The following is a 22,606-nucleotide window of genomic DNA, read 5'->3' as shown; positions in this document are numbered from 1 at the left end:
ATCCTTGGGAATACCAGATCCCAGAGGGTCAGAGAACCCATGGGAAAAGGTTGGAGCAAGGAAGAGAGATCCTTGATGGAAGAGAATCAGGTCAGGGGGTATTTAAGCAAACTGGGCATCCTTTAGTCCTGCAGTGGCACAAAGCCCAGAGGGAGGCCTGTCACCAGTGGTGCACCCCAGGGCTCTGTACTGGGCCCAGTCCACTCCAGTTTAACACCTTCATTAATGATCTGGGTGATGGGGCACTGTAAGATCAGCAAGTTTGCAGATGACACCAAACAGGAAAGGGTGGCTGATATAGCAGGGGATCGTGCTGCCATCCAGAGGAGGCCCTACAAGTCCAAAACATCCACCCATCACCCAGATCACAGAAGCTTATAGCCTTCTACTCTCTTTTTTTTTTTTTGCTTCAGAGCTTGAGGCACCACTGGAGTCCACCTGGTCCAACCCCCTGCTCACGCAGGGCCATCCAGAGCCCGTTTCCCAGGACTATGTGCAGATGACACATCCTCAAGGATGGAGACTCCACAACTTCCCTGGGCAACCTGGGGCAGTGCTCAGTGAAAACAGTGACTCCTGGTGCCCAGTGTCTCCTGCTGTGTTTCAGTTTGTGCCCAAGGCTGCTGGTCACCACTGGGAAGAGCCTGGATCCATCCTCTTTGTCTCCTCCTTTCAGGTCTTTCTAGACATTAATAAGATCCCCCTGAGCCTTCTCCAGGCTGGTCAGTCCCAGCCTCAGCCTTTCCTCATACATGAGATGCTCCAGACCCCGAATCACCTTTGTGGCTCTTCGTTGGACTTGCTCCAGTATGTCCATGTCTCTCTGGTACTGGAGAGCCCAGAAGTGGATGCAGCACTCCAGGAGTGGCCTTACCAGTCTGATCACTGGATCCCCCACCTTGACCTGCTGTCCTGTACTTTGCCTGGTGCAGCCCAGGACACCATTTGCCTTCTCTGCAGCAAGAGCACGTTGCTGCCTTGTGTTCCACCAGGTGTCCCAGACATCCCCAGGTCCTTCTGCAGAGCTGGTTTCCAGCAGAGTGGCTTCCATCATTTACTGGAGCTGGGGATTGCTCTTTCCTGGGGCAAAACTTTGCCCTTCTTGTTGAACTTTAGGAGGTTCCAGTCAGCCTTCCCGTGCCGAAAGGGACTCCAAGAAAGCTGGAGAGAGACTTTGGACAAGGGCCTGGAGGGACAGGACAAGGGGGAAGGGTTTGCAATGGCAGAGAGCAGGGTTAGGTGGGATATTGGGGAGAAAATCTTCCCTGTAAGGGTGGGCAGGCCCTGGCACAGGTTGGGCAGAGAAGCTGTGGCTGCCCCATCCCTGGGAGGGTCCAAGGCCAGGTTGGACAGGGCTTGGAGCACCCTGGGCTGGTGGGAGGTGTCCCTGCCCATGGCAGGGGGTGGGACTGGATGAGCTTTAAGATCCCTTCTAACCCAACCCAGTCTGGGTTTCCATGACCCTTCCCGTGGGCTGCTTTGAGCCCTGGCAGCGCTCCTGACCATCCCCAGCCCTGGGGGCATCTCTGAGCTCCCATCCCAGCCTGAGCTCACGGGGTCCGTGGGGTCCCCTCGGGGGTAACCAGTGAAGAAGCGTCCGAGGCGGGACAGGGGGATGGAGGATGGAGGAGGATGGAGGACGATGGAGGGGGATGAAGGATCGAGGAGGATGGAGCGGGATGTCGGAGGATGTCGGAGAATGGAGCGGGATGTCGGGGGATGTCGGAGGATGTCGGAGGATGTCGGGATGTCGGAGGATGTCGGGAGGATGGCGTGAGAACGAAGGCGAAATAGAGAAGGGATGGAAGGGCTCCCCTGAGAACGGGAGGGGCCCGAACCACCCCCTCTTGCCCTCCCCGCCGCCGTAAGGGCCGCCCCGAGGGAGGCGCGGCAGGAGCGGCCGGTGCGGGCGGAGCCAGCGCGGAGGCGGAGGCGGCGGCGGCGGCGAGAGGCGAGCGGAGAACCGGAGCGGGAGCCGGAGCCGGAGCCGGAGCCGGGAGCGGCGGCAGCACCACCATGGGGGCCTGTCTCGGGGTCTGCTCCCTGCTCAGCTGCGTGAGTGCCCGCCCGCAGCGGGGCATGCGGGGCGCGGGGGTGGCGGTGCCGCAGCGGCGGGCGCGGCCCGGGCAGGGGGAGCGGCGGGGCCAGGGGACGGTCCGGGGGAGGGCTGAGGGACACCCCGGGGATGTGCCCCGGTACAGCCGCGGGTCACGAAAGGAACACGGAGTGGTCCAAGGGATGTCAGGAAGGTTACCCGCGCGGATGCGGGGGGACCCCCGCGGGATGCACAGGGGGGTACGGGGCACCCCGGGAGGGCACACCCCTGGATATGGGGGGATGCAGAGGCCCCCCAGAGGATGTGCCCTGTGTAGCCGGGGGTACGGGGCACCCCGGGAGGGCACACCCCTGGATATGGGGGGATGCAGAGGCCCCCCAGAGGATGTGCCCTGTGTAGCCGGGGGTACGGGGCACCCCGGGAGGGCACACCCCTGGATATGGGGGGATGCAGAGGCCCCCCAGAGGGTGTGCCCTGTGTAGTCGGGGGTACGGGGCACCCCGAGAGGGCACACCCCTGTATATGGGGGGATGCAGAGGCCCCCCAGAGGGTGTGCCCTGTGTAGCCCGGGGTGCAGGGGACCCCTGAGAGGGTGTGCCTCGTGTCCGTGTGGGATGCCCCCTGTGTATCCAGGGCACCCCCGAGGGGGTCACCCCTGTATATGGGGGTGCAGGGCAGCCCCGGGATGCCCTGCGTGTGCATATGTAGGGGACCCCTGGGGGGCTCATCCCTCAGTGCCAGGGGGTTGTGGGGCATACCCAGAGCAGGGCACTCCACTGCACCCAGGGAGATGCAGGGGGTTCACCCCAGAGAGCTCTGGGGCCCGTGAATGTCGTGGTTGGAGGAATGTGGAGGGGAATGGGAAGGGTGGGGCACTCCTGGGTACCTGGGGGATGTGGGGAACCAGAGGAGTGATGCCCTTCTGCTCCTGGAGGGGTGGGGGGTCCTGGCACCCCTGCCCTGGTACACTGGGGAGTGCAATGAGGGTCTGGGTGTCCTGCCTGGTTCTCACTGCTGAGCCCCAAGGTGGGGGCCTGGGGATGGACTAAGAGGAGGAGCAGGATGGGGAGGGGGCAGAGGGCTCTGTGTGGGGTGCCATGGCCCAAGGGAGATCTCAGGGTCTGTGACTGGGATGCCAGCTGTGGGGGCACAGAGTGTGTGATTGGGAGTGCCATCTATTGGGACACAGGGTGTGTGACTGGGGGTGCCATGGCCCAAGGGAGGGCTCAGGGTGTGTGGTTCGGGGTGCCATGCCTGGGCACACACAGGGTGTGTGATTGGGGGGGACACAGGGTGTGTGGTTTGGGGTGCCATGGTCCAAGGGAGAGCTCAGGGTGTATGACTGGGGGTGCCATGGCCCAAGGGAGAGCTCAGGGTGTATGACTGGGGGTGCCATGGCCCAAGGGAGAGCTCAGGGTCTGTGACTGGGGTGCCAGCTGTGGGGGAACAGGGTGTGTGATTGGGAGTGCCATCTATTGGGACACAGGGTGTGTGACTGGGGGTGCCATGGCCCAAGGGAGAGCTCAGGGTGTGTGACTGGGGGTGCCATGGCCCAAGGGAGGGCTCAGGGTGTGTGGTTCGGGGTGCCATGGTCCAAGGGAGGGCTCAGGGTGTGTGGTTCGGGGTGCCATGGTCCAAGGGAGGGCTCAGGGTGTGTGGTTCGGGGTGCCATGGCCCAAGGGAGGGCTCAGGGTGTATGACTGGGGGTGCCATGGCCCAAGGGAGGGCTCAGGGTGTGTGGTTTGGGGTGCCATGGCCCAAGGGAGGGCTCAGGGTGTGTGATTGGGGGTGCCATGGCCCAAGGGAGGGCTCAGGGTGTGTGGTTCGGGGTGCCATGGTCCAAGGGAGGGCTCAGGGTGTGTGGTTTGGGGTGCCATATGTGGGGACACCGGGTGTGTGATTGGGGGGGACACAGGGTGTGTGGTTCGGGGTGCCATGGTCCAAGGGAGAGCTCAGGGTGTATGACTGGGGGTGCCATGGCCCAAGGGAGAGCTCAGGGTGTATGACTGGGGGTGCCATGGCCCAAGGGAGAGCTCAGGGTGTGTGACTGGGGGTGCCATGGCCCAAGGGAGGGCTCAGGGTGTGTGGTTCGGGGTGCCATGGCCCAAGGGAGGGCTCAGGGTGTGTGGTTCAGGGTGCCATGGCCCAAGGGAGGGCTCAGGGTGTGTGGTTCGGGGTGCCATGCCTGGGCACACACAGGGTGTGTGATTGGGGGTGCTGTGCCCTGTGACACACCTGCCCACAGCTGGCATTGCCTTCCCTGTTGGTGCCTCACCTGTTGGTGCCTCACCTGCGGGCACAGGGCCAGGGCAGGGCTGTGGAACCAGCCTGGGAGCTGCCGACCTGGAAACCTGGAAATGAGACCAGTTTTGCAACTTGACCTCACAGTGTTGGAGGTTTAATGAACAGGAGGGTTTTGAGACATGGGATCAGTTGTAGGGTGGTTTGCAAGGCCTTTCTCTGTAACACACCCCCAGTCTTTTCCTTGTGGCCAGGTATTGGGAAAGCCAGGACATATTCTGGAGCAGGGAGGGCAGGGTTCTGGCCTAATTCTGGATTTTTTCCCAGAAATACTGTTCTGGCCCAGACTGTGGTAACAGAGTTGAGTCACTACACTGGTGACTGGTTTGGTTCTCTTGTTCCTTCTGGTGCAGCTGTTTTAGTTCTGAGCTGAAGAACCACACGACAGAAGAAACACAAACCAAAACCAACCACCCCCCAATCTGTCTAATTCTGTTAAAATTTTATTCTAACATGAACCTCTGAACCAACTCCCTCTGCTCTGCCTGCATCATTTGAGTCACAGCAGCACCAGATTGCCAAGCCATTTCTCCAGTGCTTTCCCATTCAAGCTCTACAAGGCATTCCTGAGTGAAACTTTGCAGCACACAGGGAAAATTCCCCTGTTCCTGTGACTTTCCCTTCTCCACTGATTTTCCAGACTCTTCCCATGGCTGCTGTGGGCACTGGGGTGGGTCTGAGCTGCCTTCCTGGGGGCACAGGGTTGATGTTGCCAGCAGGAGGCTGCCCAAGCCAACACAAACCCTGGGAGTTTGGACAACCCTCTGATATGGTTTAGGCACCTCATGGGCACAACAAACCCTGTGGTACCAATCCAAAGCCACCTGCCAGGCGGGAGAGCCACGAGGCTCCCAAGCTGTGCCTGACCCTGTGGCTTTGGTACTGATTAACCTGCCTGGTCATGACTTTGGCAGGAGATAAACACCAGTTGCTTGGCATTGCTTTTCATTGACTCAGTCTCTGTGATCCTGGCATTGCCAGGGTGCCAGAAACTCACTGGTGTGTTTGGGGAGGTGTTGGGTGGGTGTAATTCGGTTGGTGTGGTTGGGGTGATGTTGTTGGACTGGTGTTGGTGTGGTTGGGCTGTTACAGGGGGACTGGTGGAGCTGTTTTGGTGTATTGGGATGCTTTGGTTTGCCAGAAACTCACTGATGTGTTTGGGGAGGTGTTGGGTGGGTGTAATTGGGTTGGTGATGTGAGTTGTGTGGTTGGGCTGTTACAGGGGGACTGGTGGAGCTGATTTGGTGTCTTGGGCTGGTTTGGTTGGACTGTGACTGTTGAGCTGTGGGTGTTGTTTTGGTGCAGGTGGGGTACTGTTGTTGTAGTGGTCTTGGGTGGGTGTAATTTGTTTGGTGACATGGGTTGATTTGGTTGGGGTGATGTTGTTGGGCTGGTGTTGGTGTGGTTGGGCTGTTACAGGGGGACTGGTGGAGCCGATTTGGTGTATTGGGCTGGTTTGGTTGGACTGTGACTGTTGAGCTGTGGCTGTTGGTTTGGGTACTGTTGTTGTACTGCTGTGGTTGTGCTCATGGTGTGTTTCCCTGCCTTGCCTGGGTCCAACCATTCTCTGCCAGGCTCCAGGCAGGGCAGGAAGCAGATCAGCCCTTCCCTGTGGGTCACACTGGGCTGAGCTGCATTTCATGAGGAAGTGAACAGTGAAACTGGAGAGTTTAATCATTCATCTGCAGCAGCTGAAACCCAACCCTTCCCCATTAACCCTCTGCTCTCCTGCTGCAGCCACTTCCCTCACTGACTTCCACCCTGTGCTCTGGTCTTTGGCCATGTTAACACTTATGGGTGTGCTGGTTTAAAGGTAAAGCAGCAGGAGAAATGAACCCAACACAAAAGAGATTATAAATCAGAGTTACAATTTAATAACAATATTACAAGAAATGCAATGGCACAACCCAACTCAACTCAATCCAACCCAACTCAATTCAACTCAACCCAACTCAACTCAATCCAACCCAACTCAATTCAACTCAACCCAGTTCAACTCAACCCAACTCAACTCAACCCAACCCAACTCAATCCAACCCAACTCAATTCAACTCAACCCAACCAAACCCAACCCAAGTGAACTCAACCTACTCAATTCAAACCAACTAAACTTAACCCAACTCAACTCAACCCAACCCAACTCAACCCAGTTCAATTCAACCCCACTCAACCCTACTCTCAACTCAACCCAACTCAACCCAGCCCAACCTCAGTTCAACCCAACTGAACCCAACTCAGACCAGCCTGGCTGCAGAAATGCCAAAAACATCTCACTGTTGTTCCTCTCATCATGAATTGCAGGAACTGGGAAAATTTAAAAATACAGTTTAGTAAAAATTTCCTTTCTTTCTTACCAGCTCTTATTCTGCACCATCCTTGTGCAGGAACCACCTGCTGATCTTTGGCCAGCTAGCAAGGTTGGGTTTTGTCAAGCCAGGGTTTCCTGGCCCAGCAATGGGAGCCTCTGGGTGGAGCTGGCATTGGTGCCTGTGCTGGATTTGGAAAGCAGGACACACCAAGGGCTCCTGGGATTGCTGTCCCTCAGTTTCCCTGCCTATAAGGTGGCCCTTGGGGAGGGGGAAGGTGGCAGAATGAGTTCTCTCCCTGTGATGCTGAAATCAGTGTTTTCCCCATCCTGCATTAGATGGAAATTACTTTGCAAACGTAAGAAAGGAGGGTCCTGCAGGGCAGGGTTTGGTTTGACTGGAGCTTTGCATGGAGCAGAAGACATGACGGGGACTCCAAAACTCGTGGTGTCCTTTCCCACCTTGGCTGGTTGTTGCAGTGAGATGTTCCTGTGACTCTTTTGGTTTTCAGCAGCTTTTGGGGGGGATTTGGGGCCATTTCCAGGAATCTCCTGGGCTGGGAGAAGCTCTAAGCAAAACCCCTGGCACAGTAATATGAATTCCTGGGAGATTTCCTTATGGATTGATCTGGGCACATATTTTGGGGCCAGTTTCTCCCCTTCTGACATGGGACTGCTCTCCTTGCAGGTGTCCTGTCTCTGTGGCTCTGCTCCATGTCTGCTCTGTGGCTGCTGCCCCTCGGCCAAGAACTCCACCATCTCCCGCCTCCTCTTCACCTTCTTCCTCTTCCTTGGCACCCTTGTGTCCATCATTATGATAATCCCCGGCGTGGAGAGGGAGCTGCACAAGGTAAATAACTCCTGGAGGTCACTGGCAAGAAGTTCAGCTGCTGGTGGGTATGTGAGGCTGAATCAGAAAGTGAATTTTTGGGTCATGTTGTGCTTCTGTTCCTTTTTGTCTGAGCATCTCTGAGGGACAAGGTGTTGTTAACCCTGGTTTTCCACAGAGGAGAAAATGCAGTGGGATGTAATTCCATGCAGAATCCAGTTTTCCCAGATGTCCCCTGGGAAAGTTTCCTACATCCCATTTTCGGGGTTCAACTGATGACTTGCAAATCACAGAGATGTGACTTGAGGTGGAGGGAGTGGAGGTCTGACAGCTGAGCTGCTGCTGCTGGGCTGGGCTTTTGGGAAAGGTTGGATTCATCCCAGCTTTGCACTGACCTGCAGGGTGACCTTAGCTGTGTCACCCCACCACTGACCTCAAGCAAGTGGCTTTGGAGCAGTCATGGTGTGGCCCATCTTTGGTGGCACCAGGGTTTGTGGTGGGTGTGCAATCCCAGAATCCCAGAATCGTGGAATCACAGAGTGGTTTGGGTTGGAAGGGATCTCAAAGATCATACAGTCTTAGCCCCTGCCATGGGCAGGGACACCTTCCACTATCCCAGGTTGCTCCAAGCCTGGTCCAGCCTTGCCTTGGACACTTCCTGGGATAGGGGAGCAACCAGTGGGCGTCACAGTCCAGGGGCTGATCTTCAGTACAATCAGTAGCTCCTCAATCCAGACCTTCCCACCACCTTCAGCCACCAGTAGGATGTGCCATGTTGAGGTGCTGTCCCCCCTCCCATTGCTGTTGCAGCTCCCTGGTTTCTGTGAAGGCAGTGGGGCCGTGCTGGGGGTCCAGCCCCACGTTGACTGCAGCAGTTTCCTGGGCCACAAGGCCGTGTACCGCATGGGCTTCGCCATGGCCTCCTTCTTCCTCCTCTTCGCGGTGCTCATGCTGTGTGTGCGCAGCAGCAAAGACCCCCGAGCCGCCCTGCAGAACGGGTGGGTGCCCTCCCCAGGGGGGGTGCTGGGGGGCAGGGCTGGACCCCCCCCATGCCCACCCCTGCTGGGTGCAGACCCTCCCTCCTCTCTGCCCCTGCAGCTTCTGGTTCTTCAAGTTCCTGGTGCTGGTGGGGCTCACAGTGGGGGCCTTCTACATCCCCGATGGTGCCTTCACCTCAGGTGAGGAGCAGCATCTCTCACAGGGTTAAACCCTGGGCTGGGGGTGGCACCCCCGCTGCCCTGTGCCCCCAGGGTCACTCTCCCTCTTCCTGACTGTTATTTTTTTTCCTCAAGTCTGGTTTTACTTTGGTGTGGTGGGCTCCTTCCTCTTCATCCTCATCCAGCTTGTGCTTCTCATCGACTTCGCCCACTCCTGGAGCCAGCGGTGGCTGCGCAACGCGAGCGAGAGCAGCGCCAAGGGCTGGTACGCAGGTGGGTACGGGGGCACCACGGGGGGCTTGGGGGACATGCCAGGGCTGGGGGACACTGGGCCTGCCAGGGCTGGGTGACACTGACACTGGGCTGGCCAGGGCTGGGTGACACTGACACTGGGCTGGCCAGGGCTGGGTGATACTGACAGTAGACTGGTCAGGGCTGAGTGACACTGAGCTGCCAGAGCTCGGGAACACTGGGCTGGACAGGGCTGGGGGACACTGGGCTGGCCAGGGCTCGGGAACAGTGGGCTGGCCAGGACTGGGTGACACTGGGCTGGCCAGGGCTGAGGGACACTGGGCTGGCCAGGGCTGGGTGATACTGACAGTGGGCTGGCCAGGGCTGGGTGACACTGGGCTGGCCAGGTTGGTGACACTGGACTGGCCAGAGCTCAGGAACACTGTCACTGGACTGGCCAGAGCTCGGGGACACTGACACTGGTCTGGCCAGGGCTGGGTGACACTGACAGTGGGTTGGCCAGGGCTGGGTGACATTGTCACTGGGTTGGCCAGGGCTGGGTGACACTGTCACTGAGCTGGCCAGGGCTGGGTGACACTGACACTGGGCTGGCCAGGTCTGGGTGACTCTGGTCTGGCCAGGGCTGGGTGACACTGACACTGAGCTGGCCAGGGCTGGGTGACACTGGACTGGCCAGAGCTCAGGAACACTGTCACTGGACTGGCCAGAGCTCGGGGACACTGACACTTGTCTGGCCAGGGCTGGGTGACACTGACATTGGGCTGGCCAGGGCTGGGTGATACTGACAGTGGGCTGGCCAGGGCTGGGGGACACTGTCACTGGGCTGGCCAGGGCTGGGTGACACTGGGCTGGCCAGGGATGGTGACACTGACACTGGTCTGGCCAGGGCTGGGTGACACTGGGCCTGCCAGGGCTGGGGACTCTGGTCCAGCTTCTCTCCTTTTTGTTTCCTCCCCCATGATACCAAAAAGCAGCAGAAACAAACGTCTTCCCACCAGTTTGTAGGATCTTTAAGGGCATTCTTTATTCAGCACACTGATGTTCAGAGGGCACCTCCTCTAATGACAGGGGGACAGGGCTCTCTATTACACACACTATTTACATATTCATTAGACAGTCTCAATTAATACATATTCATTAGTTTGCTCCACATACACCCCTATGGCAAGTCCTTCTTTGCTCCTTCCAGGTCTTCTTCATGGTCATGACCTCAGTTCATGAGCAATCATAACGATTCACCACCAAAAAGTGCAATGTTTGTTCTTTATCTGGTTTGGGCACGCAGAGCTTAGTTTACATCCTGTTTGTTTGGGTTACATCTCTTATCCAAATCTCAAGGACTTCTCCAGGATTGTGTTGGTCCTTATTTGGGCATTCTGGGACACTGTGAGTGAGGTTTCTATGTCTCCTGTCACCAGCCCTCTGCACCGTCACCTTCACCTTCTACGCCGCCTCCATCGCGGCCATCGCGCTGCTCTACGTCTACTACACCAAACCCCAGGGCTGCACGGAGGGCAAGGCCCTCATCAGCATCAACCTCATCCTCTGTTTCATCATCTCTGTTGTGTCCATCCTGCCCAAGATCCAGGTGAGGCGGTGAGGGGCACCCAGGGGGTGGTGTCCCTGTGGGTCACGGGACCACCCTGAGCACGCGCCGGTGCCTTTGCAGGAGGCTCAGCCGCACTCGGGGCTGCTCCAGGCGTCGCTCATCACCCTCTACACCATCTACGTCACCTGGGCCGCCCTGGCCAACGTGCCAAGTAAGCCTTGGGCTCAGGAGGGGGTGAGGAGGGGGCGGCACCACACACTGGGGTGGGGGTTTGTCCCCTCCTTGGTGCTGACCCCGTGTGTCCCCCCAGCCCAGAGCTGTAACCCCACACTGCTGGTGAGGAACAGCACCAGCCCAGCCACGGCCACGGCACCACTGACAGCCTGGTGGGACGCCCCCAGCATCGTGGGGCTGATAATCTTCATCCTCTGCACCCTCTTCATCAGGTGAGGACTTGGCTGGTGTCCCTGGGGGTGGCACTGACCCTCTGCCTGCCTGGAGGAGAGAGCCATTTATTTGGGAGGGGCTCTCTGGAGGGGATCTCACACCTTGGTCCAGGGTTTTGTCACTAAGGGCTACTTGCAAAGCCATCCCCGTCCCCTGTGCAGCCCCAGTCACAGTTTTGGGGGGATCCCCACAGACTGCATCCCCCAAACTGCCCCAGGGATGGCCCCAAGGACAAAACATTCCTGTTCTACTCTGCACTGCTGTGGCCTCACCTTGAATGTTGTGGCAGTTTTAGGCACTCCAATATAAACAGGGTGTTAATGTGTTAGTGTCCAAAGGAGGGCACAGAGATGGGGAAGGGCCTGGAGGGGCAGCGTGTGAGGGCACTGAGGGCACTTGGGGTGTTCAGCTGGAGAAGAGGAGACTGAGGGGAGACCTCAGTGCAGTTCCAGCTTCCTGAGGAGGGGCAGAGGAGGGGCAGGCACTGATCTCTTCTCTGTGGGGACCAGGGGCAGCACCCAGGGAATGGCTGGAGCTGTGCCAGGGCAGGGACAGCACCCAGGGAATGGCTGGAGCTGTGCCAGGGCAGGGACAGCACCCAGGGAATGGCTGGAGCTGTGCCAGGGCAGGGACAGCACCCAGGGAATGGCTGGAGCTGTGCCAGGGCAGGCTCAGGTTGGATCTCAGCAAAAGGTTCTTCCCCCAGAGGGTGGTGGGCACTGACCAGGCTCCCCAGGGCAGTGGGCACGGCCCCAAGGCTGCCAGAGCTGCAGGAGGGTTTGGATGATGCTCTGGGGCACAGGGGGTGACTCTTGGGGATGTTCCTGTGCAGGGCTGAGGGTTGGACTGGGTGATCCTTGGGGGTCCCTTCCAGCTCAGCAGATTCTGGGATTCTGTGTCTGTGCAAACCCTGCCAGGGGGGCACTGAGTCCGCGGTGCTCAGCCCTCCCTGTGCCTGCGGTGCTGAGCCCCCCTGTGTCCCCGGTGCTGAGCCCCCCCCGTGCCCGTGGTGCTGAGCCCGCCTGTGCCCACAGTGCTGAGCCCCGTGCGTGCCGTGCTGAGCCCCTCCCTGTGCCCTCGATGCTGAGCCCCGTGCCCGCGGGGCTGAGCCCTCCCTGTGCCCTCGATGCTGAGCCCCGTGCCCGCGGGGCTGAGCCCTGTGCCCGCGGTGCTGAGCCCCCCCCGTGCCCGCGGTGCTGAGCCCCCCCGTGCCCGCGGTGCTGAGCCCCCCTGTGCCCGCAGCCTGCGCTCCTCGGACCACCCGCAGGTGAACAAGCTGATGCTGACCGAGGAGGGCGGTCCCGGGGCCGGGCCGGGGCCGGGCGAGGCGGACCGCGGGGAGCACCGCACCTACGACAACGAGCAGGACGGAGTCTGCTACAACTACACCTTCTTCCACCTCTGCCTCCTCCTCGCCGCCCTCTACATCATGATGACCCTCACCAACTGGTACAGGTGGGCACAGCTCCCGGCATGTCTGTTGTCCGCTCTGTCCCCTCCTCCTGGGGTCCTCCTCGCTCCTGTGCTGGGCAGAGCTGTTTGCTGAGGTGTGTTTGTATGTCCCGTGGTGTAAAGGAGAGCACTCGGACTCTGAATCCCAAGGACCTGAGTTCGAGTCTCAGTGAGACCGTCCTGTGGCAGTTCAATCCCTCCCTGCCATCCCATCCCATCCCACCCCACCCCACCCCATCCCATCCCACCCCACCCCACCCCATCCCATCCCACCCCACCCCACCCCATCCCATCCCACCCCACCCCACCCCATCCCACCCCACCCCATCCCACCCCATCCCACCCCATCCCATCCCATCCCACCCCACCCCATCCCACCCCATCCCATCCCATCCCATCCCATCCCATCCCATCCCACCCCACCCCATCCCATCCCACCCCACCCCACCCCATCCCATCCCATCCCATCCCATCCCATCCCATCCCATCTCGGATGCTCAGCAGGGTCAGCCCTGGTCAGTACCGGGTACTGTGACAGTCCTGAGGACTTCCCTGTCACTGTCCAAGCTCAGCCGTGGCAGATGGACCTTGGGACTTAAACGGTGGGGCCAGTTCTGTGCATGCTGAGCCTCACCTGAACAATCCCCTGCGCAGGCTGGAAGGGCCCGTGGGGAGAGCCCTGCCCAAATCTTCATTCACAAAGTTTGGCCACACATTGCATTTGTATGTGAAGCCACTGAGTGTGCTCCCTAATTAGTGTTAATTCATAGAATCACAGATCACAGAATCAACTGGGTTGGAAAAGCCCTCCGAGATCATCAAGTCCAACCCTTGGTCCAACTCCAGTCCCTTTACCAGATCATGGCACTCAGTGCCACGGCCAAGCTCAGTTGAAAAACCTCCAGGGATGGGGAATCCACCCCCTCTCTGGGCAGCCCATTCCAATCCCTGAGCACTCTCTCTGGATAGGTAGCAGAGGGTTGTGCCTGGGCTTGCAGCATCCCCTGCTGCAGTCCTGGGGACTGTGGGCTGCATGGTGGGGGCACATCCCCTGGGTGGCTGCAGCCATGGGGCACCCCTGTCTTCCTTGCATGGCACCCCTGGGCGCTCCCTTCCCCATCCCACCCCTGGCATGTCTGTTGTTCTCTCTGTCCCCTCCTCCTGGGGTCCTTCTTGCTCTTCTACTCATTGTTGAAGGTGTATTTGTATGTCAAGCCAATGAATGTGCTCCTTAATTAGTGTTAATTGTTTTTAGGTAGCAGAGGGTTGTGCCTGGGCTTGCAGCATCCCCTGCTGCAGTCCTGGGGGCTGTGGGCTGTGGGCTGCATGGTGGGGGCACATCCCTTGGGTGGCTGGAGCCATGGGGCACCCCTGTCTTCCTTGCATGGCACCCCTGGGTGCTCCCTTCCCCATCCCACCCAGTGTGGCTGCTGCTTGGGGCACAAGGCAGGATGGCACAGGGTGGGTGCCACCCTCCTGTTTGCTGTTCCAGGCCAGATGAGAGTTTGCAGGTGCTGAGGAGCCCCTGGACAGCTGTGTGGGTGAAGATCTGCTCCAGCTGGGCCGGGCTCCTGCTCTACCTCTGGACACTGGTGGCTCCACTGGTGCTGTCGGACCGAGACTTCAGCTAAGCTGGCCCTGGGCACCCTGCTGGTGGGTCAGAGCCATGGTGGCCTTGCCCCTGGTGGCTGGGGACAGCCCCAGCTCTGCCTTAGCCTGAGTTCTGCCTGCAGGAGCTGCTGTGCTGGGTTGTGCCTTCTTGAAGGTCTTTTGTTTTAATTTGAAAGGGATGAAGTGCCAAGCAGAGGAAATCAAGGGCTGAGAGAGACCTGAGGGTGTTTTTGAAGCTCTCATCATCCCCATGTTTGTCCAGTGCCTTTGGTGGTGCCTCCAAACCCTTCTCCCAGCAGAGATCAGTGCCTTGCCTGGTTTGGGTTTGGTTCTCACCAGCTGCCTTGGTGTCCTGGGACCGTGGTACCTTTTGGGGGGCTCTGGGAACCAGGACCCAGGACCTGGCCAGTGTTGTGTCCCCAAACTGCCTGGAGGAAAACAAATTGCTGGGATTTGTGGCTGGAGGAGATATCCCACTGCATCCCCCAGCCACGGTGGTGTCCCCAGCTCCCTGGGGGCTCTCCTGAGTGCTTGTCCCCAAGGGAGAACAAGCCCTCCTGGTCCTTGCTGGAGCTCAGGTTGGGTTTCCTGCAGGCTGTGCTGGCCTGGCCCCAGCACCTCACCTTGTCAATAAAGTCTTGTTTGGAATAAACCTGGTGGATTTGTCCTTGGATCTTTCTTGGTGTGTGTGCTGGGTGTGTGGGAGATGGAGGAAGAGAAGATGTATAAAACAGACCTAACTCCAGGGTGGGGGCACAGCTGGGGGCACAGCTGGCTGCCCAAGGGTGCAGGCAGGGGTGGCACCACTTTGGGGTGTGGAAACTTGGAGCCCTGGATTCCATTGCCATCCTGTGGCACCCTCAGAGCTGCTGGCAGAGGGCACGCTGCTGGCAGGGCAGGTGGTGGTGGTCAGCAAAGGGGGGGGTGTCACAAGGAGGGGTGCATGAGGTGGGGGGCACACACTGTTGGGGTGCAGACCATGCCCAGGGGCACGTGGGGATGGGGTGAGCACCATAGTGGGGTACACACCGTGCTGGGGTGCACAGAGCACGTGCTGGGGTGTACCCAGTGCAGGTTCACCCTGGCAGGGGTGGCCCCAGGTGGGTTCTCACTCTAGCGGGGGGTCCCTGCACTGGGCTCACCTCAGAGGCAGGCAGAGCCTGTTGCTCACTCGTGCTGTGCAGACCTTCTCAGTGTTCCACAGCCCATCCCGGTGTCCCGTAGCCCATCCCTGTGTCCTGCAGCCCCTCCCGGTGTCCCGCAGCCCATCCCGGTGTCCCGTAGCCCATCCCCGTGCCCGCGCTGAGCCCATCCCGGTGTCCCGTAGCCCATCCCGGTGTCCCGTAGCCCATCCCCGTGCCCGCGCTGAGCCCATCCCCGTGTCCCGTAGCCCATCCCGGTGTCCCGCAGCCCATCCCGGTGTCCCGTAGCCCATCCCGGTGTCCCGTAGCCCATCCCGGTGTCCCGTAGCCCCTCCCTGTGTCCCGTAGCCCCTCCCGGTGTCCCGCAGCCCTTCCCGGTGTCCCGTAGACCATCCCGGTGTCCCATAGCCCATCCCCGTGTTCCGCAGCCCTTCCCGGTGTCCCGCAGCCCCTCCCGGTGTCCCGTAGCCCCTCCCGGTGTCCCGTAGCCCATCCCGGTGTCCCGTAGCCCATCCCGGTGTCCCGGGCCCGCGCCGCTCCGGGCACGAGGTGGCGCTGCGAGCCCGTGCTGAGACACGAGGAGCCCGGCACCCGGTACCCAGCACCGTGGGACCGCATCCTGCACCTCTGCCCTCACCCTGCACCCCGAACTCTCATCCGGTACCCTGAACCCACATCCTGCACCTCATCCTGCACCCTGGAACCTCATCTTGCACCCCGAACCCTCACCCTGCACCCCAAACCCTCATCCTGCACCCTGAACCCGCATCCTGCACCTCATCCTGCACCCTGGGACCTCACCCTGCACCCCGAACCCTCACCCTGCACCCCGAACCCTCATCCTGCACCCCGAACCCTCATCCTGTACCCTGAATCCGCATCTGGTACCCCTCAACCTACACTCTGTGACTTCATCCTGCACCCTGTGACCTCATCTGGCACCCTGAAGCCTCATCCTGCACCCTCTAACCTCATCTTGCACCCGTAATCCTGCACCCAGCACCCTGTGACTTCATCCTGCACCTGACACCAGCACCCAGTACTATACATCCTTTATCCTTTATCCTGCTTCCTGAAATCCCTCGTTCTGCACCCTGCACCCAGCACCCTGCAACCCTCACCCAGCACCCAGCACCCTGTAACCCTCACCCAGCACCCTGTAACCCTCACCCCGCACCCAGCACCCTGCAACCCTCACCCAGCACCCAGCACCCTGTAACCCTCACCCAGCACCCTGTAACCCTCACCCCGCACCCAGCACCCTGTAACCCTCACCCTGCACCCAGCACCCTGTAACCCTCAACCAGCACCCTGTAACCCTCACCCAGCACCCAGCACCCTGCAACCCTCACCCAGCACCCTGTAACCCTCACCCAGCACCCTGTAACCCTCACCCTTCACCTGCACCCTGTAACCTTCATCCTGCACCCAGCACCCTGTAACCCTCACCCAGCACCCTGCAACCCTCACCCAGCACCCAGCACCCTGCAACCCTCACCCAGCACCCTGTAACCCTCACCCCGCACCCAGCACCCTGCAACCCTCACCCAGCACCCAGCACCCTGTAACCCTCACCCAGCACCCTGTAACCATCACCCTGCACCCAGCACCCTGTAATCCTCACCCAGCACCCTGTAACCCTTACCCTGCACCCTGTAACCCTCACCCAGCACCCTGCAACCCTCACCCTTCACTTGCACCCTGTAACCCTTACCCAGCACCCTGTAACCCTCACCCAGCACCCTGTAATCCTCACCCAGCACCCTGTAACCCTTACCCTGCACACTGAACCCTGTAATCCTCACCCTGCACCCCACACTCTGCACCCCACACCCTGTAACTCTCATCCTGCACACTGAATCCTGCACCCTGCAATCCTCATCCTGCACCCCACATCCTGCACCCTGCACCCCCTCATCCTGGACACCTTCCCCACACCCTGCACCCCACACGTTCCTCCCTACTCCTTTCATCCTGCACCTTCATCCTACCCCTCTCAGCCTGCACCCCACATCCTGCACCCTTCACCCTGTAATCTTCACCCTGCCTCCCTCATCCTGCACCCAGCACCCTGAGACCTGTAACCGCTTCTCCTGCACTCTGTACCCTTCATCCTGCACCCTTCATCCTGCACCCCTCACCTACACCCCACACCCTGCACCCTTCATCCTGCACCACTCACCTGCACCCCTCACCTACACCCCACACCCTGCACCCTTCATCCTGCACCCTTCATCCTGCACCCCTCACCTACACCCCACACCCTGCACCCTTCATCCTGCACCCTTCATCCTGCACCCCTCACCTACACCCCACATCCTGCACCCTTCATCCTGCACCCCTCACCTACACCCCACACCCTGCACCCTTCATCCTGCACCCCTCACCTACACCCCACACCCTGCACCCTTCATCCTGCACTCTTCATCCTGCACCCCTCACCTACACCCCACACCCTGCACCCTTCATCCTGCACCCCTCACCTACACCCCACACCCTGCACCCTTCATCCTGCACCCTTCATCCTGCACCCCTCACCTACACCCCACACCCTGCACCCTTCATCCTGCACCCCTCACCTACACCCCACACCCTGCACCCTTCATCCTGCACCCTTCATCCTGCACCCCACACCCTGCACCCTTCATCCTGCACCCCTCACCTGCACCCCTCACCCGCACCCCTCACCTACACCCCACACCCTGCACCCTTCATCCTGCACCCCTCACCTACACCCCACACCCTGCACCCTTCATCCTGCACCCCTCACCTGCACCCCTCACCTACACCCCACACCTTGCACCCTTCATCCTGCACCCCTCACCTGCACCCCTCACCTACACCCCACACCCTGCACCCTTCATCCTGCACCCCACACCCTGCACCCTTCATCCTGCACCCTTCATCCTGCACCCCTCACCTGCACCCCTCACCTACACCCCACACCCTGCACCCTTCATCCTGCACCCTTCATCCTGCACCCCACACCCTGCACCCTTCATCCTGCACCCTTCATCCTGCACCCCTCACCTGCACCCCTCACCTACACCCCACACCCTGCACCCTTCATCCTGCTTGCATCGTACATCCCACACTCTTCCCCCTGCACCCTGTAACCTTCATGCTGCACTTTGCCCCCTGTAACCTTCATCCTGCACCCTGCACTGTTCACCCTGTGCCCTGCACCCTTCATCCTTCATCCTGCACCCCTCACCTTGCACCCTGCACCTCACACCCTCATGCTGCACCCTCATCTTGCCCCCTGCCCCCTGTGCTCTGCCCCCTGCAGAGCTGGTTCTGGGAAGGGCTGGCTCACACAGGGGTCTCCTGCAAGATCTATTTTCCTGTAATACCTCCTGTTCATAATTTATTAAATGACAATAATCTTCCCTTTTTTCTTTAGGAGACATTTCAAACCCCTGGCAGATACACTCCAGTGTAATGAACTGTGCCCCCCAAAATGACTAAGGAAACTGAGGCAGGGAGATCAGGGTGACTCCAGTTGTGCTGCTGTGGCTGCCTCTGGCACCCTTGGATTTTGGGTTTCAGCAGAAAAATCTGCCCCTCCAGCAGTTGTTACCCACATATGTGACAGTCCCACCCTGCTGTGTTTGCCCACCCACGTTCACCCCAAGCTGTCCAAGGCACCCTGAGAAGCTCGAGCCACAGGCAACCCTGGCTGTGGAATTTAATGAGAATAAATTTTAAAAACACAGATGGGTTAATGTCAAAAATTCCCCAAGCCTGAGCACAGCATGAGTGGAACTGATTCCCAGCTCAGTCTGAGCCCCTCAGTTCCTTCCTGGTGCTTGTCATGGGAACAGAGAGTTGTGGCTGCTCTGCAATTGCCTGTTACCAAGTGCAGTCCATGTCTGAGTCCAAATGTCCTCTCGTGTGCAGGCAGGGAGGAGGGAAGCAGCTCCCTGCCAGCTGGGCATCACCACCGAGCTCAGCCCACCCGTGGGAGAGGCCACAGGGATTGTCCTCTGGAGGTGTCACCCTCCAGCCCCAGAGAGGCACTCGCTGCCCCTGGGATTCCCCAGCCAGGGCTTGGATTCACGGGTCTGATGGAAAAGGGATGTGCCAGAGACAGCCTGGGGAGTGCACAGCTGGCCCAGAGCCAGGGAGGGACTAAAAACTTCCTTTCTTTGGTGACTGTCACTTCCAAACTGGAATGTCCCCAGCTGTGCACGTGCCCTGCAGCAGCTGCTGCAGTTCTGGGAGCCTGGGGGGGTGTTTAATACACAGCAGGGTCTGGATGCTCCCAGCTCTGCAGGTGGAGAGCTACAGGCTCTCTCCAAAGTGCTCTGGCTTAGACAGCACCTTCAGCCTCCATGTCCTGGTGGCTTCAGCACGTGGTCCATCCAAGGGCACGGGCCAGCCCTTGGTTTGGAGGTGCAGTGGCCTGAGGGAAGGGATTGTCCCCCTCTGTCCTGTTCAGGTGAGACTCCACCTGCAGTGCTGTCTCCAGCCCTCCTGTTCCCAATGCCAGGACGTGGAGCTGCTGGAGAGTCCAGAGGAGGCCCCGGAGATGCTCCAGAGCTGGAGCCCCTCTGGGAGAGCTGAGGGGTTACCTGAAGAAGAAAAGGCTCCAGGGACACCTGAGAGCCCCTTCCAGTGCCTAAAGGGGCTCCAGGAGAGCTGGAGAGGGACTGGGGACAAGGGATGGAGGGACAGGACAAGGGGAATGGCTTCCCACTACCAGAGGGCAGGGATAGATGGAATATTGGGAAGGAATTGTTGGCTGTGAGGGTGGGCAGGCCCTGGCACAGGTTGGGCAGAGAAGCTGTGGCTGCCCCATCCCTGGGAGTGTCCAAGGCCAAGTTGGACAGGGCTTGGAACACCCTGGGCTGGTGGAAGGTGTCCCTGCCCATGGCAGAGAGTTGGAATGGGATGAGCTTTAAGGTCCCTTCCAACCTAAACCATTCTGTGTCTCTGTGATAATTTTCTGGGTGAATAATTCATCAGCAAACATCTGCCACCTCTTGCTCAGCAGAAAACAGCCCTGGGCTGGTCCCCTCCCTGCCTGTCCCTCCCCATCCCACACCAGGACACAGCTCCAGCCTGGAGAGCAGGATCAGGCCATGCACGTGCTGGGACCCCACACACGGGCACTGTCGTTATCTACTGAGCTGACTTTAATTGCTTTAATTTCCCTCCCTGGGGGCCACCCCTGAGCGATGGATATGGAGGGAAATGAGGGACATTGAGGAGCTCAGGAAAAGTCACACAGCAGTTCTTCACAATAAACAGCTGTGATCACCGTGTCACCAAATTAAACTCAATTAATTACCAGGGGATGGGCTCACCAAGGGGTTTGGGACCATGTGAAGGGGGGACCCTCAGAGCCACCCCGTGCTGGGTAATGGGAGCAGCTGCAGCCCCAAACCACCCTCTGCCCACCCTGGCCAGCACGGGCAGGGGCTCCACAGCACCTTTTCATTCCCTTTAATGCACGATCTCCTTGGTTTTATGTTTTATTCGTGGCATTAACACATCGGGCAGAGCCGGACTGGCTTCCGCTCAGAAGAGGAGGGGAAAGCGTTTCCATAATTCATTTAAATGAGGCACCCGGGGAAATCCAAATTGGACTTCCAGCATGTTTACAGTGCCACGCAGAGCTCCATGATCCTCATCTGGAGCCATTAATGCCTCCCAGACGGACCACAGAGCATGTATAATTAATTGCGGAGCGAAGCCCTTGCCCAGCCTGCAAAGATATCGCTCGGGGGCAGAGGCAGCGACGCCCAGTGCTGCTCCCCCGGCGGCGGGGATTTATTTCAGCTCGGCTTTTCTCCTTCCCAGAATGTTCAACCAACCTTCCTCGGGGTAGGAAATGCTGGGGAGATGATGGGGTTGAAGCTGAAGGAAGAACAAGCCCAGATGGGCTGTGAAATCCCACCGGGTTTGTTGGGAGCATCCCCTGTGAGAGCTCCTCGGGTGGGGTGTGAGCCCAGCAGAGCCCTGCAGTGATGGGCAGTGCCAGGGCTGAGCCCTGCCCTGGGGAGGGGGCACAGGGAACTCTGAAAGGGCAGAAAACTCTCTGCAGTGGGGAGCAAACAGCCCTGCACCAGTGAGCCCCAAAGATCCCTGTTCTGTTTGGCACAGGGAAGGATCAGCCATCCCCTGGTCCAAGCGTGGGGGAGACACCGAGGGTGCTGCAGGGGCCTTGCCCACGCTCAGCCCCCTCCCTGCCCTCAGAGAATCTCTCCCTGTGTTTTCTCACTGGGCTGATCTCACTCCCTTGGGTCCTCCAGCTGCAGCACCCGGAGGCAGCACCTGCTCCAACCCGGCTGGGTGCCAGTCCTGATCCAGGAGGGTGGGTTTGGGCTTCCAAAAAGGTGCCCCTGGCCCTTCACAGGGACATGGGGGCACCTTGACCCAGTTAAACACTTCATTTCTAAACCCCTGGGGTCGGTATTGACTCCTCTGCCTCCCCACTGCGTTCTGGAGCTGCTGTCTCTGCACTGCTTTGAAGAGCAAAAGAGGGATGGGAAGGAAGACAGCGAGTAAAAAAAAAAAAAAAGATAAAAAATGTCAAAAATCCAGCTTGAACCCTGCTGCTGGAGAAACATCTGTGTCTATAAATACCCTGGATGTCAGTGGGAACAGGCTGTGTCTCCAGCAGCTCCCTGAGGCAGCGGAGCAGCCTCGCCCCAGCTGACCCCATTCCCATTCCAACACGTGCTCCTGGAACACAAACCAGTCCCTGCAGCTCTGCAGGAGCTTTTTGGGGATAACCCCCCAAACTGGGCTGCAAAAAACCAGGAGCTAAATAGGAACTGTTTTCTTGTTTGCAGCTGGGCCCCAGGGAGGGTGGGTGGTGGCCCTGAGGGTGTGAGCGGCTCTCTGGGGTGGGCAGGGCTGTCCTGCTGCTGCTGGCTGGGACACCGTGTCCTGCTGCTGGTCCCCACCCTGCTGTCACCCCACCAGTGACCTCCTCCAGCCCTCCAGCCCGGCTCACGTGTGCTCAGAGACCATAATCCCAGGTCACAAACTCATATCACAACTCCTTATGAGAACCCTGTGTCACACACAGTCCCACAGCACAATCCTGGATCACAATCCCACAGCACAAACCTGGATCACAGTCCCAGAACACAATCCCACAGCACAAACCTGGATCACAGTCCCAGAACACAATCCTGGATCACAATCCCACAGCACAAACCTGGATCACAGTCCCAGAACACAATCCCACAGCACAAACCTGGATCACAGTCCCGGAACACAATCCCAGATCACAATCCCACAGCACAAACCTGGATCACAGTCCCAGGACATAATCCTGGATCACAATCCCACAGCACAAACCTGGATCACAGTCCCAGAACACAATCCTGGATCACAATCCCACAGCACAAACCTGGATCACAGTCCCAGATTCCAATGCCAGATCACAGTCCCTGATCACAATCCCTTATCACAATCCCCTATCATGATCCTATATCACAATCCTATATCACAATCTCATATCACAATCCCAGATCCTAATCACAGACCAC

The 22,606-nt window shown here is 59.1% G+C and overlaps 2 protein-coding genes across 2 annotated transcripts; both read left to right on the top strand.

Moving 5' to 3' along the window:
- Positions 1-1,921: 1,921 nt before the first annotated feature.
- SERINC2 (serine incorporator 2) lies at positions 1,922-14,616 on the top strand. The gene is made up of 10 exons (XM_071576902.1): positions 1,922-2,055; positions 7,351-7,512; positions 8,302-8,489; positions 8,590-8,669; positions 8,784-8,921; positions 10,319-10,488; positions 10,570-10,660; positions 10,760-10,895; positions 12,139-12,351; positions 13,841-14,616. The coding sequence occupies exons 1-10, from the start codon at positions 2,017-2,019 to the stop codon at positions 13,977-13,979; spliced, it is 1,356 nt and encodes a 451-aa protein (XP_071433003.1). The 5' UTR covers positions 1,922-2,016; the 3' UTR covers positions 13,980-14,616.
- Positions 14,617-14,938: 322 nt separating this feature from the next.
- On the top strand, positions 14,939-18,245 carry LOC139682277 (putative proline-rich protein 21). Its single transcript, XM_071576458.1, has 3 exons — positions 14,939-14,980; positions 15,610-16,085; positions 17,102-18,245. The coding sequence occupies exons 1-3, from the start codon at positions 14,939-14,941 to the stop codon at positions 18,243-18,245; spliced, it is 1,662 nt and encodes a 553-aa protein (XP_071432559.1).
- Positions 18,246-22,606: the final 4,361 nt, after the last annotated feature.

This window comes from Pithys albifrons, chromosome 24, assembly GCF_047495875.1.
Source record: "Pithys albifrons albifrons isolate INPA30051 chromosome 24, PitAlb_v1, whole genome shotgun sequence".
NCBI lineage: Eukaryota > Metazoa > Chordata > Aves > Passeriformes > Thamnophilidae > Pithys > Pithys albifrons.
Note: the sequence above shows the minus strand (reverse complement) of the source record. Positions and strands in the feature narration are given on the sequence as shown.